At 56.2% G+C, this 14564-nt stretch overlaps 1 protein-coding gene across 1 annotated transcript in view; it reads left to right on the top strand.

Annotated features, from left to right (window-relative positions):
- The window catches only part of dnah1 (dynein, axonemal, heavy chain 1), a 1119271-nt gene that overhangs the window by 408046 nt on the left and 696661 nt on the right, over nt 1-14564 (top strand). The window contains exon 23 of the mRNA XM_072472076.1: nt 14443-14564. Coding sequence (XP_072328177.1) covers nt 14443-14564 — 122 coding nt within the window. The remainder of the gene's footprint in view (nt 1-14442) is intronic.

Raw genomic sequence — 14564 nt, 5'->3', positions numbered from 1 at the left:
GCATCCCCCCTAAATTAGCTGTGCCAGCTCATTCACCGGGAATACCTCGCTTTTCCCTCCATTCAGCTTGTATCCCGAGAACCCTCCAAACCTCCCAATAGGCCCATAATCCTTCCTATACTCTCCAACGGATCCAAAACATACAGCAGGAGGTCATCGGCATAGAGCGACACCCGATGCTCGCTCTGTCCCCTCATTATCCCCTGCCACTCTGCCAACCCCGTGAGAGCCTTCGCCAATGGCTCTATGGCCAGCGCAAACAACAGCGGCAACAGCAGGCACCCCTGCCTCATACCCCTGTGTAAGTCAAAGCTTTGTGCGCTCATATCATTCGTCCTCACCCTCGCTCTTGGCGCCACATACAGCAACCGCACCCATGCCACAAATCTTGGCCCAAACCCAAACCTTCCCAAAACTTCAAACAAGTACTGCCAATCTACCCAAATGCTTTCTCCGCGTCCATGGATATCACCACCTCCGGTACCAGAGCTCTCGACGGATTCATCACCACATTCAACAGCCGTCTTATATTACTCGCGAGCTGCCTGCCTTTCACGAAGCCTGTTTGGTCTTCTGCAACCACCCCCAGGACACAATCCTCCATCCTCCCCGCCAACAACTTAGCCAATACTTTCACATCCATGTTCAATAGTGATATGGGTCTATACGACTCACATTCCACCGGATCCTTCCCTTTTTTGGGGATTGGTGTGATTACTGCCTGCTTCATCGTCTCCGGCAACTCCCCCTTCATTAAACGCCCCCAACAGATGTGGTGCCAGGTCCGCTGCAAATTCCTTATAAAATTCTGCCGGGTACCCATCCGGCCCAGGGGCCTTCCCCGACTTCATACCCCTGATACTATCCAGCACCTCCCTCAGCCCCAGGGGCTCCTCCAACACCTGCCTCTTTGCTTCCTCCACCTGGGGAAATTCCAGCTCGTCCAGAAACCACCCCATGTCCCCCTCCTCTCCTCCTGGGGTATGCCTCATAAAGTCCCTGGTAATACTCTCTAAATGCCTCATTTATCTTACCTAGCTCTGACACCACATACCCAGCCCCAGTCCGGATCTTCAATATTACCCTGGACGCAGCCTGCCTCCGCAGCTGGTGCGCCAGCATGCGGCTCGCCTTCTCCCCATACTCGTATTGCACCCCTCTTGCCCTACGCAGTTGCCCTATTGCCCTCCCCGCTGTCAGCCTGTCAAATTGCCCCTGCAACTTTTTCCTCCTCGCCACTCCCTCCACGGTGGGCACCCTCGAATATTCCCTGTCCACCTCCACTATCTCGCTCACTAGACGGTCATGTTCCGCCCTCCTTTCCTTATTCGCACGAACCGTAAATGAGATAATTTCTCCCCGGACCACTGCCTTCAGTGCTTCCCAAAAGATGCCCGCCGACACCTCCCCTTTCTGACTGAACTCCACATAATCCCTAATTGCCAACCGCACCTTATCACAAAAACCTCCATCCACCAACAACCCCAAGTCAAACCTCCACACCAGCCTCTGCTCTCGTCCCGTACTGAACTGAATATCCAGCCAGTGGGGTGCATGGTCCGAGATAACTATCCCCGCATACTCTGCCCCCTCCACCCCAACCAAAATCTCCCGACTCACTACAAAGTAATCAATCCTCGAATACACCTTATTGACGTGTGAAAAGAAGGAATACTCCCTTTCCCCTGGGTTCTGAAAGCACCATGGATCCACCATACCCATCCTCTCCATAAAGCCCCCCCAGTTCCCTTGCCATTCGTACCCTACCCATCGACCTGGGGCTCGATCTATTCACCCTCGGCTCCAGGACATAGTTAAAATCTCCTCCCATGATCAACTGGTACGTGGCCAAATCCGGGATTGCTGCCAGCAACCCCTCATAAAACCCACATCATCTCAATTTGGGGCATACACATTTATCTACACTACCGGTGCCCCTTCCAATACCCCACTCACAATCACATATCTCCCACCTGATCCTCACCTCCTTCGCACTCACGAATCCCATTTTTTTGTTCATTCAAATCGCCACACCCCTCGATTTCGAATCAAACCCCGAGTGAAAAACCTGCCCAACCCATCCCTTCCTCAACCTAACCTGGTCCTTCACGCGGAGGTGAGTCTCCTACAAAAAGACCACCCCCGCTTTCAAGCTCCTGATGTGCGCGAACACCCGCAACCTTTTAACCGGCCCATTCAGTCCCTGGACATTCCACGTTACCACCCTTACCGGAGGCTTGCGCCTCCAATCCCCTCTACCGTCCATCATCTTCTCCACTTAACTCCTGCCCCTTTAATTCCACTCTGTACCTAGCCCATCCCAAATGGCCCCTTTCTTCGCACTTGACCATGTCATCTCTCACCCCCTGCCACGTCGCAAACCCCCCCCCCCCCCCCGCTTTTCCCCTTCCCCTTCTTCACCCCCCACTTCTCCTTTCCCCCCTCCCCCGGCCACCCCTCGTGGCCTTCTCCCCCACCACCTCACTTCCGTTCACCAGCATAACCAGGAAAGGGATAGGTATATACCGCAGGACAAGAGTTATATCTGGGGGAAAGGCAATTAGGATGCGATGAGGCAAGACTTCGGATGCATCGGATGGAGAGGAAAACTTCAGGGGATGGGCACAATGGAAATGTGGAGCTTGTTCAAGGAACAGCTACTGCGTGTCCTTGATAAATATGTACCTGTCAGGCAGGGAGGAAGTGGTCGAGCAAGCGAACCGTGGTTTACTAAAGCAGTCGAAACACTTGTCAAGAGGAAGCAGGAGGCTTATGTAACGATGAGACATGAGGGTTCAGTTAGGGCGCTCGAGAGTTACAAGTTAGCTAGGAAGGACCTAAAGAGAGAGCTAAGAAGAGCCAGGAGGGGACATGAGAAGTCTTTGGCAGGTAGGATCAAGGATTACCCTAAAGCTTTCTATAGCTTTGTCAGGAATAAAAGAATGACTAGGGTAAGAGTAGGGCCAGTCAAGGACAGTAGTGGGAAGTTGTGCGTGGAGTCCGAGGAGATAGGAGAGGTGCTAAATTAATATTTTTCGTTTGTCTTTTTCCTGTGTGAATACTATGTTGTCGAGGAGAATACTGAGATTCAGGCTACTAGACTAGAAGGGCTTGAGGTTCATAAGGAGGAGGTGTTAGAAATTCTGGAAAGTGTGAAAATAGATAAGCCCCCTGGGCCGGATGGGATTTATCCTAGGATTCTCTGGGAAGCTAGGGAGGAGATTGCTGAGCCTTTGGCTTTGATCTTTAAGTCATCTTTGTCTACAGGAATAGTGCCAGAAGACTGGAGGATAGCAAATGTTGTCCCCTTGTTCAAGAAGGGGAGTAGAGACATCCCCGGTAACTATAGACCAGTGAGCCTTACTTCTGTTGTGGGCAAAGTCTTGGAAAGGTTAATAAGAGATAGGATGTATAATCATCTGGAAAGGAATAATTTGATTAGAGATAGTCAACACGGTTTTGTGAAGGGTAGGTCATGCCTCACAAACCTTATTGAGTTCTTTGAGAAGGTGACCAAACAGGTGGATGAGGGTAAAGCAGTTGATGTGGTGTATATGGATTTCAGTAAAGCGTTTGATAAGGTTCCCCACAGTAGGCTACTGCAGAAAATACGGAGGCACAGGATTCAGGGTGATTTAGCAGTTTGGATCAGAAATTGGCTAGCTGGAAGAAGACAAAGGGTGGTGGTTGATGGGAAATGTTCAGACTGGAGTCCAGTTACTGCTGGTGTACCACGAGGATCTGTTTTGGGGCCACTGCTGTTTGTCATTCTTATAAATGACCTGGACGAGGGCGTAGAAGGATGGGTGAGTAAATTTGCAGATGACGCTAAAGTCGGTGGAGTTGTGGACAGTGCGGAAGGATGTTACAAGTTACAGAGGGACATAGATAAGCTGCAGCGCTGGGCTGAGAGGTGGCAAATGGAGTTTAATGCAGAAAAGTGTGAGGTGATTCATTTTGGAAGGAATAACAGGAAGACAGAGTACTGGGCTAATGGTAAGATTCTTGGTAGTGTGGATGAGCAGAGAGACCTCGGTGTCCATGTACATAGATGACTGAAAGTTGCCACCCAGGTTGAGAGGGTTGTTAAGAAGGCATATGGTGTGTTAGCTTTTATTGGTAGGGGGATTGAGTTTCGGAGCCATGAGGTCATGTTGCAGCTGTACAAAACTCTGGTGCGGCCGCATTTGGAGTATTGCGTGCAATTCTGGTCGCCGCATTATCGGTAGGATGTGGAAGCATTGGAAAGGGTGCAGAGGAGATTTACCAAAATGTTGCCTGGTATGGAGGGAAGATCTTATGAGGAAAGGCTGAGGGACTTGAGGCTGTTTTCATTAGAGAGAAGAAGGTTAAGAGGTGACTTAGTTGAGGCATACAAGATGATCAGAGGATTGGATAGGGTGGACAGTGAGAGCCTTTTTCCTCGGATGGTGATGTCTAGCACGAGGGGGACATAGCTTTAAATTGAGGGGAGATAGATATAAGACAGATGTCAGAGGTAGGTTCTTTACTCAGAGAGTAGTAAGGGCGTGGAATGCCCTACCTGCAACAGTAGTGGATTCGCCAACACTAAGGGCATTCAAATGGTCATTGGATAGACATATGGACGATAAGGGAATAGTGTAGATGGGCTTTAGAGTGGTTTCACAGGTCGGCGCAACATCGAGGGCCAAAGGGCCTGTACTGCGCTGTAATGTTCTATAACCTGCTAGCGCGGCTGCCCCTCCACATCCTAATGACCTCCACCTTCCTCTCCCTCCCCACTCCTCAGGTCAAAGAAGAAGGCTCCCTGCTGACCTTACCCTTCCCACCCAAACAAGGACTTCTCCTGAACTCCAGGCAGCCTTCTCCAAAAGCAAACAAACAGATATTAAACACAAAAAGTCCCATAAAACAGTAGGGGGATGGGAACATCCATCCACACATAAACCTTTCACCCCTACAACTCCTTACAATCTCAATATTGAACAGAACCCCCCCCCCCACAAAAAAAGGCGAAAATCCCCCAATCCCTACACCCACTTCAAACATGCTCCCGACCATTACATAGTGCAAGCACCCCTGTTCCCAAGCATTGTCCACTCAGTTCTCCCCCAGTTTATGCTCCTCAATGAAGTCTTCGGCCGCTTCTGGGGTCTCTAAATAATACTCCCGGCCTCCGAACGTCACCGATAATTTCGCCGGGTGGAACACCCCAAACCTGATCTGCCGCCGGTACAGCACCGCCTTGGCCTTGTTGAAACCTGCCCGCCGTTTTGCCAACTCGGCTCCGATGTCCTGATAAATCTGGACATTATTTCCCTCCCAGTCGCAGCTACGCTTCACTCTGGCCCACCGTAGAATTTTCTCTTTCTCCACAAATTTATGGAACCTCACGATCACCGCCCGCGGCGGCTCCCCAGCTCTCGGCTTCTGCCTCAGAAACCTATGCACTCGGTCCACTTCAGGTGCCTTATCCAGCACCCCTTCTGCCACCAGCCCCACCAGCATCCCCGAGACGTACCTCGTGGCACTCACACCTTCCACTCCTTCAGGCAGGCCCACTATTCGCAGGTTCTGTCTTCTCGAGGTATTTTCCTGCTGCTCAACCTTTGCCCTCAATGTCTTACAAAGGTTTTCTAGGAGCTCCACCTCCACCTCCAGAGCCACCACACGATCGCTGTGGTCCGAGATCACTCCTTCAATCTCCCGAATCTGTGACCCCTGCACCTCCAAACAACTCTCCATCCATTCCAAAGTACTCATCAGGGGTGCCACAGGTTCTGCAATGGCCTTTGCATGATCCTTACACATTTCTTTCCTCTGCTTATGGAATTCCTCCTTGATAAAAGTCATCAGTTCCTGTATCTGGGGCTTTCCAACTTGCCCCTCCCCGCCTGCATACTGGAAGAGGCTGTTGCTGCAGCACCAGACTGTTTCAACTTTCCAGCCAAATTTCTCACTGTTTTCTGCCGGGTCTGGCGATCAGGAGACATACCATTCCAGGGGTAAACTACTCCTCTAACATTCACCTACGCCTTTTCTTCAAAATTCCATCCGGATCTGTGTGTAAAGAGCACTTTTCTATGACTTTAAGCAGGAACAGCCCTGTATGTAACCACTCAATCCATGGTCACAACCGGAAGTCAATGGCATGTGTATTTTGACTACTGCTCAAGACTCAAGTCCATCACTTCTGTTTCCACTTTTCATCCCACTTCTCTATTTTTCACTTTATCCCTCCTAGACCTCTCAATCCTTTTGCCATTGTTATGGGTCAGGGTTTAGAGAATCCCAAAGTGTATCTTGGAGTTCACCTGACCCACAACTTTTAATAGATTGTGGTGTGGGGAGCACACGGATCACTCTACAGGTATGGTACAGCAGAAATGGACCAGTATTTAAAAAAAAAACAATGTTTATTCTATGAACTCAAGTTGTCCTTTCTAAAACAAACAGTGAACATCTTAGCAACCAGTAAATCAAATACACCCCCCAAAGAATACAAGACTAAGTAATCTGTATGCTGTCCATTTACACCCAGAAGATTTAACAAACCTTTAAACAGAAGCACATTGGGGTTTACATTCAATACTGAAAATATTTATCATTCTGAATTCACCAAATGCTTACGAGATAGTCCTTCATGGCAGAGAGGACAGCAGTACAGCTGCTTTGTCTGACTTCAGCTGCAGCTCACTGGAAAACCCAGACACACCCAAGCGTTTTCTCAAAGTGAAACTAAAAAGCAGAACCAGAGCTCAGCTCCACCCATACTCTGACATCACTGCAGTAACATGAGCAGCCAAACATTTCTTAAAGCGACATTCTCATGACACCATCCCTCCTTTAATTTCTCCCCACAGGTGCACTGCCCTCCCACCTCTTTGACTGGGCTTTTGGTGACCCATCCTAACATGTCCTTACGTGGCTTAATGGAATGTTTTGCCTGATAATGTTCCTGTGAAGTGCCGTAAGACATTTTGCTGCTTTAAAGGCACCACATATATTCAAGTTATTGTTCTGAACTGAAGACTTAGGAATTAAATTCTTGGGAAAGATAGCAGACAGAAGTCAGAGTCTATTCAATACTTGAATATAACAGTTTAACCTGAGTCAGATGCACTGAATAGCTCTAGGCAAACAAGGAAGATCGTAACAAACTATCTCTGGAAATATCGTATTAGTGTTATATCTGTTATTGTACCAATGTTTACCACACTTTGTCAAATTCTTGCCAACTCCTTGCTGGGCCCAACCATTTGTATGATAACATCACTATTAGTGGGCGAAATTCTCCGGAAACGGCACGATGTCCACCGACTGGAGCCCAAAACGGCGCAAATCAGTCGGGCATCGCGCCGCCCCAAAGGTGTGGAATGCTCCGCATTTTTGGGGGCCGAGCCCCAACCTTAAGGGGCTAGGTCGGCGCCGGACGTATTTCCGCCCCGCCAGCTGGCGGAAAAGGCCTTTGGTGCCCCGCCAGCTGGCGTGGAAATGACATCTCCGGGCGGCGCATGCGCGGGAGCGTTAGCGGCCGCTGACAGCATTCCCGCGCATGCGCATTGGAGGGAGTCTCTTCTGCCTCCGCCATGGTGGAGACCGTGGCGAAGGCGGAAGGGAAAGAGTGCCCCCACGGCACAGGCCCGCCCGCGGATTGGTGAGCCCCGATTGCGGGCCAGGCCACCGTGGGGGCACCCCCCTGGGCCACATCGCCCCGCGCCCCCCCCAGGACCCCGGAGACCGCCCGCGCTGCCTTGTCCCGCAGGTAAGGTAGGTGGTTTAATCTACGCCAGCGGGACAGGCATTTTAGCGGCGGGACATACGGGCCGGAGAATCGCGCGGGGGCCCGCCAACCGGCGCGGCGCGATTCCCATCCCCGCCGAATATCCGGTGCCGGAGATTTCGGCAACCAGCGGGGGCGGGATTCACGCCTGCCCCCGGCGATTCTCCGACCCGGCGGGGTGTCGGAGAATCTCGCCCAGTAATCTCCAAAACTTAGATTTCTGGGGCGTCATTCTCCGACCCCCCAGAGGGTCGGAGAATGGCCGTTGGCCGCCGTGAATCCCGCCCCCGCCAGTTGCCGAAGTCTCCGAAGGGAGAAAAGTCGGCGGGGCGTTAATGTCGCCGCTGCCGTCGGAGAATGTCACGGGTCTGCGCAAGGCAGCCGATTTTCGGCCTGCCGATATTCTCCCTTCCGGATGGGCCGAAGTCCCGTCGACGCAATGACCGTTCACGTCGACGTAAATTAAACCTCCTTTTCATCGGCGTGACCCTGTGCTCCAGGTTCACGCCGACCAGCGTGGAGGTGAGTGACGGCCTGGGGGGTTGGCTCTGGGCAGGCGATGGCGTGGCCGCAGTCTGAATGCGTGAGGAGAGGTGTGTCTCGGGTTGTGTGTGTATGTGTGTGCGGCGGGGTGGGGGGGTTAGAGTCGGCTGGGCTCCGGGGGAGTGCCGGGAGGGGGTCTGTGCCGGGGAGGGGGATGGGGGGGGTCCGTGCCGGGGTGGAGGTTGGTGGGGGGGGTCCGTGCCGGGGAGGGGGATGGGGGGTCCGTGCCGGGGTGGAGGTTGGGGGGGGGATCCGTGCCGGAGAGGGGGATGGGGGGTCCGTGCCGGGGTGGAGGTTGGGGGGGGTCCGTGCCGGGGAGGGGGATGGGGGGTCCGTGCCGGGGAGGGGGATGGGGGGTCCGTGCCGGGGTGGAGGTTGGGGGGGGGGGATCCGTGCCGGGGAGGCGGATGGGGGGTCCGTGCCGGGGAGGGGGATGCGAGGGCAAGTGAGTTAGTCCACCTGGCCAGGTGCCAGCCTCCAATATTTGGACCCATGCGGTCCATGCCACCTGGCTGGGGGGAGGAGGGGATATGGGCAATGATGACATGTCGTCCCCCCCCCCCCGCCCGAGGGCGCCCCGTGTGTACCGGCCCCGGCAGTCATACCAGGACCTCACGGACCGGGAATGCAGGAGGAGACTCCGGATGAGGCGGGAAACCGTGGCACACATCTGCCACCTGCTGGCACACCTGTCACCGCGTGGCACTGGCGGGGGACACCCTCTCCCCGTGTCCGTCAAGGTTACGGTGGCCCTGAACTTTTATGCAACGGGGTCATTCCAGGCACCGAGTGGGGACCTGTCCGGCATATCGCAGACATCGGTGCATCCGGGCAGTGACAGATGCCCTATATGCCATGGCGCACCGCTACATCCGCTTCCCCGTGGACCGGGCCAGCCAAGGTGCCCGGGCCATGGGCTTCTCTGCCGTGGCCGGGTTCCCCATGGTCCAGGGCGCGATCGATGGCATGCACGTCACCTTGCGGCCACCTGCAGATAACAGGGCCGTGTTCACCAATAGGAAGGGGACCTATTCGATGAACATACGGGTGGTCTGCGACCACCACATGATGATACTGCACGTCTGCGCCCGTTACCCAGGCAGTGTACACGACTCATACGTGTTGTCGCGGTCATCCATCCCCGGCATGTACGAGGGACGCCATCCCCGGCTGAGGGGCTGGTTGCTGGGCGACAGGGGCTACCCATTGCGATCGTGGCTGATGACGCCTATACGGAGGCCACGCAATGAGGCGGAGAACCGCTTCAATGATGCCCATGTAGCGACAAGGGGAGTGACAGAGAGGTGCTTTGGCGTGCTGAAGATGCGTTTCAGGTGCCTGGACCTCTCTGGGGGCGCCCTCCAGTATCGGTCAGATTGGGTCGGCCGCATCCTTGTGGTGTGCTGCGTCCTGCACAACATGGCCCAGCAGAGGGGCGATGTGCCGCAGGCAGAGGAGGGCGGAGTGGAGGAGCAGCAGGAAGAGGCGCAATCCTCCCCAGATGAGGGGGATGGGGGTAATGGTCAGGGCAGACGGGGTAGACACAGGCGGGTGGCTGTCCACCGTTACCGGCTGGCCCAGCGGGCACGGGACAGACTGATAGACGCCCGCTTCACTGACTAGATGGGCGTGGGAATCGGGTAGTATGGCCACAGACCGCACACCATGGCAACAGCCGACCACCCACACCCCCCACCCATCCACCCACCCAGCACCCTCACCCCCCTCCCCAACCCCACCCACCCCACCCGCATGCACCCCCCCCCCCATTGCCGATCCACCTGCGGCACAACGGGCCGGGCTCACAGTTGCGGGTGGGCGCGTGTCTATTGCAGGCCATGGAGGATGATGACAACCCGCCCTGCGGTGAGCTCCTGGCTCTACATCGTTGGACTATGTCTGACCCATGGCCACAGTACCACCATCCACCCGGACCATCCCTGCATGCGGCTGTGACACTGCAGCGCACGGTCCCGTCCTCTGCCCGGGGGATGTTGATGGCGGCCCAGGGGGAAGGGGGCAGACTCACCTGGGGCTGAGGTAACACCACCCCTCACACACAAACTTGCGCTCAACGTACATGACACCCCCGCACGCTTTGGACAGAGCACAAAGGCAGCTTCTGTAGGTGTAACATTGACTTTAATAACCAAAGGAGTTCATGCACGTGCCCTAGCCCCTAAAACTCATCTGTGCCCTGCACCCGTGCCAACTTACTCAGTGTCTAATTGTTTGGCCTTACGGGCCCTTTGACTACGACTACGTGGTTCCCCAGACGGTACTGCAGAACTGGAGGTGGACTCCTGTGATTCCTGCCCTCTGACACTGGATCCCTTTGGCGGCCGTTTCCTGGGGCGTCCTGGCCTAGATGGGCCAGGCTGTGGCCCGGGCGACTGGGATGGCGAGCTGCCAGCCTGTCCTGCCCGTTGCCCACCCGATGCACCTGGGACGGAAGGGGGGTGTCCGAGGTGTCGCGGTGTACCGGGACCTCCCCGACAAGGGGAGCCGGGACGGACCACACCACCTCCTCCTCCCTCGGGGTGCCGGATGGCCCCCAGGCCTCTACATGGGTGGGGGATGCGAACGGACTGGCCATCCGACGCCCCCCCGACATCTGGCGCTGCCAGTCCTGGAGGCCCGTGCTGGTATCGACAGGGGTCTGCAGGTTTGCAGCCATGGAGCCCAGGGTGTTGGCAAACCCTGTCTGTGACAGTGCGACGCCGGCTCGCACATGGCCACTGGCGCCGATGCCCTCAGCGATGGCCTGCAGAGACTGGGCCATGGCCTGCTGAGACTGGGCCATGGCCTTCAGAGACTAGGCTATGGCGTTGAGCGCCTCTGCCATCTGGCGCTGGCACTGGCTCATGGCCTCCTGTGAGAGGGCAGTCATTTCCTGGGCCACAGACGCCGCCTGCACGGAAAGCCCCAGGCCTCGCAAACCGTTCCCCATGTCTGACACCGTCGCACCCATTGCCTCCACCGCGGACGCCACCCGTGCGGTGTCAGCTTGGGTGGCACGCATGACCGGCACCACTCCCAGCTCCTGGACGTGGGTGGACTCCTCCACCTGCGACTGTAGCCGCCGCAAGCCAGCCGTCACCCTCTTCGCTCGTCTTCGGGTCGGTGGTTGCATCGGATCTATGTGTGGGTGTGGTAACTCCAGGAACCCAGGATCCATCTGGGCGGCAGATGTTCGCTTGGGCTGGGCTGCCCTCCGACCGCCCGGCCCCTCTGCTGCTCCTACCTCCACCTGCTGTACCGGGACGGCTGTGTTGTGCGCACCAGTGAGTGTACCAGACGCCTCATCACTAAAGTGCCCAACCGAGGTGAGTGTTTCTGCGATGGTGGAGGGTGTTGGTGACAGCAGTGGCGTTGTGTCGTGCTCTTCGTCCCACTCTGAGTCCATGGCACTTTGGGGTGGGGGTTCGTCTCCACCCATCCACTCTGAGTCACTGTCCGGTATTTCGTCTTCCTGGGTAGTGCTGTCCCGGATAGGGGTGTCCTGGGCAGTGCTGTCCCGGGTAGTGGTGTCCCGGGTAGTGGTGTCCCGGGTAGTGGTGTCCCGGTAGTGGTGTCCCGGGTAGTGGTGTTCTGGGTAGTGGTGTCCTGGGTAGTGGTGTCCTGGGTAGTGGCGTCCTGGCTCGGATGTGACGGGGGCCTGTGGCTGCCCCCCTCGTCGCTGGGTGGTCGCTCCCGCACGTGACGGGGGTGTCGTCTCCCTGTTGCTCCAGGTCTCTCCGTCTCCCGTGGCCTCCGAGGGGCATCCTGCGGGCATCGCATGCTGGAGGGTGCGGGTCTCTCCGTCTCCCGTGGTGTGCGAGGGGCATCCTGCGGGCGTCACATGCTGGAGGGTGCGGGTCTCTCCGTCTCCCGTGGTGTGCAAGGGGCATCCTGCGGGCGTCGCATGCTGGAGGGTGCGGGTCTCTCCGTCTCCCGTGGTGTGCAAGGGGCATCCTGCGGGCGTCGCATGCTGGAGTGTTCGGGTCTCTCCGTCTCCCGTGGCCTCCGAGGGGCATCCTGCGGGCGTCGCAAGCTGGAGGGTTCATGTCTCTCCGTCTCCCGTGGCCTCCGAGGGGCATCCTGCGGGCGGTCTGCATCTGCGGGGATGGGTGCCTGGACGTTTGGTCCTGCGATTCACAATTAAGCATGCATGGTTAGACATCAGGCAGTGATCAGGTGATATGGGGGAGGGGGATATAGGGGAGGGGGGATATGGGGACGGGCTGTCGGTGGCTCACTTGCTACTACGCCCCCGACCTCTGCATCAGCAACCTCCCGGTCGTCAGGTCTGCCAGCCAGTTCCAGGGCCCTTTCCTCGTGTTCGGTCAGTGGCCTCTCATCAGCGGGGCCTCCTCCAGTCCTCACATGCTCCCTATTGTTGTGTGCGCGCTTATCCTGTGGAGGGGGTGGGGTGGCAGGGGTAAAAGGCAACACTGTTAGGCAGGTATATGAATGCATGCCATCGGTTGCGCGTGCATTGCAGAGGTTAAGGTTAGGGCTGGATTCACTTGGGGATATGGGGGAGGGGGGGATATGGGGGAGGGGGATATGGGGGAGGGGGGATATGGGGGATATGGGGGAGGGGGCTATGGGGGAGGGGGATATGGGGGAGGGGGGATATGGGGAGGGGGGATATGGAGGAGGGGGGATATGGGGGAGGGGGGATATGGGGGAGGGGGGATATGGGGGATATTGTGGAGGGGGGATATGGGGAGGGGGGATATGGGGGAGGGGGATATGGGGGAGGGGGGATATGGGGGATATGGGTGAGGGGGGATATGGGGAGGCTCACCCTGCCTGCTCTGACGAGGTCGTTCGCCTTCTTGTGGCACTGGGTGCCTGTCCGTGGTGTCAGGGCTGCAGCGGTGACGGCCTCTGCCACTTCCCTCCACAGATGCCGGCTGTGGCGTGGGGCAACTCTGCGGCCGTGCCCGGGATACAGGGCGTCCCTCCTCTGCTCCACCGCGTCCAGGAGCGCCTCCACATCCCGTGACTCGAACCTCGGGGCTGAGCGGCGTCCAGCCATCCAGTCGGGTGTTGCGGTCGGGTGTTGCGGTCGGGTGTTCCGGTCGGGTGGGGGGGAGCAGCGCGGCCTTATGAGCCGTCACGCCGTGCGGCGCGTATGACGCTGCACGGCGTGAACCACTGCGCAAGCGCGGATCCCGTTACGTCGCTGCTAGCCCATTTCGGGCTGGAGACTTACGACCCATTTTTCCGACGTGCTGCAAGTCGGATTTGCGCCGTTTTTTGCGCCGATCGGTGGACTTTCCGCCGATAACGGAGAATTTCACCCCTGTTCACCATTTCAATGGGCGTGATCCTCCGGTCATTCTGCGCCAGAAAAGCAGCTCGCCGCGGCGCATCGTGGCCGGTGAAAGCTGGGAGACCCACTCCCACGATCTGCTCATGAGATGTTACAAGTGGAATCCTGCCCAAAATGGGCAAGATCACTTTTTAGCAAACTAGCATATTAGAGCCTTACTCTAATGTGCCGATTCCCGAGGCACCTGAGGCTTTGGGATTCAAACCCTTCTCCTTGGGGACCTCGGGCAGGTGCCATATGACACTGGTCCCCACAAACGGGGACCAGACGGAACAACACTTGTGGGGATCTCCAAGAGAATCGGAGGCTCCCAGCAGCGTGCTCTTTGGGCAGGGTGGTGCCCTGCCACTGCTGGTGCCACCTGGGTACCCTGTCAGTCCCTGGCAGTGACACCTGGGTGCCAGCCTGGCACTGCCAGCTGGCAGGGGCACTGCCAAGGTGCCAAGCTGGCATTATTTTTGTGTGGAGGTCGGGAATTCTTTTTGGGGCTTCGGCATTTTCTCGCTACAATGGGGAGTTCCGGCGACCAGATCTCCCCATTATAAAAAATGGGGCTATGCGTGGCGTCGGCCGTGCATTCCCCATTCAGGCCCCTTATTCAAAGCGAGTCGGGTTGAATAGCCATGTGTTTCTCGGCACTGTGAGTGCCAGGAAACCCTAAACGTACTCGCTCGGGGACTTTGTTCCCTTTTGGGAAGATCGCAGCCAATATTTCACTTGGAAAAACTCTACCACTGTATAAATAAATAAATAATTATTGACCTGGGAATTGTGATTGCTCATTGGTTGACATTTTAACCTAATTTCACAGGTTATTGAGTTATGTCCTGAACCAAGGCTGTTGGACAACTTGCGTGAATGTAACAAACAGCTGGAGCTTGTGCAGAAAGGTCTAAGTGAATATCTGGAGACAAAAAGAGCTTCTTTTCCAAG

The sequence above is a fragment of the Scyliorhinus torazame genome, chromosome 13 (assembly GCF_047496885.1).
Source record: "Scyliorhinus torazame isolate Kashiwa2021f chromosome 13, sScyTor2.1, whole genome shotgun sequence".
NCBI classification, from domain to species: Eukaryota; Metazoa; Chordata; class Chondrichthyes; order Carcharhiniformes; family Scyliorhinidae; genus Scyliorhinus; species Scyliorhinus torazame.
Note: the sequence above shows the minus strand (reverse complement) of the source record. Positions and strands in the feature narration are given on the sequence as shown.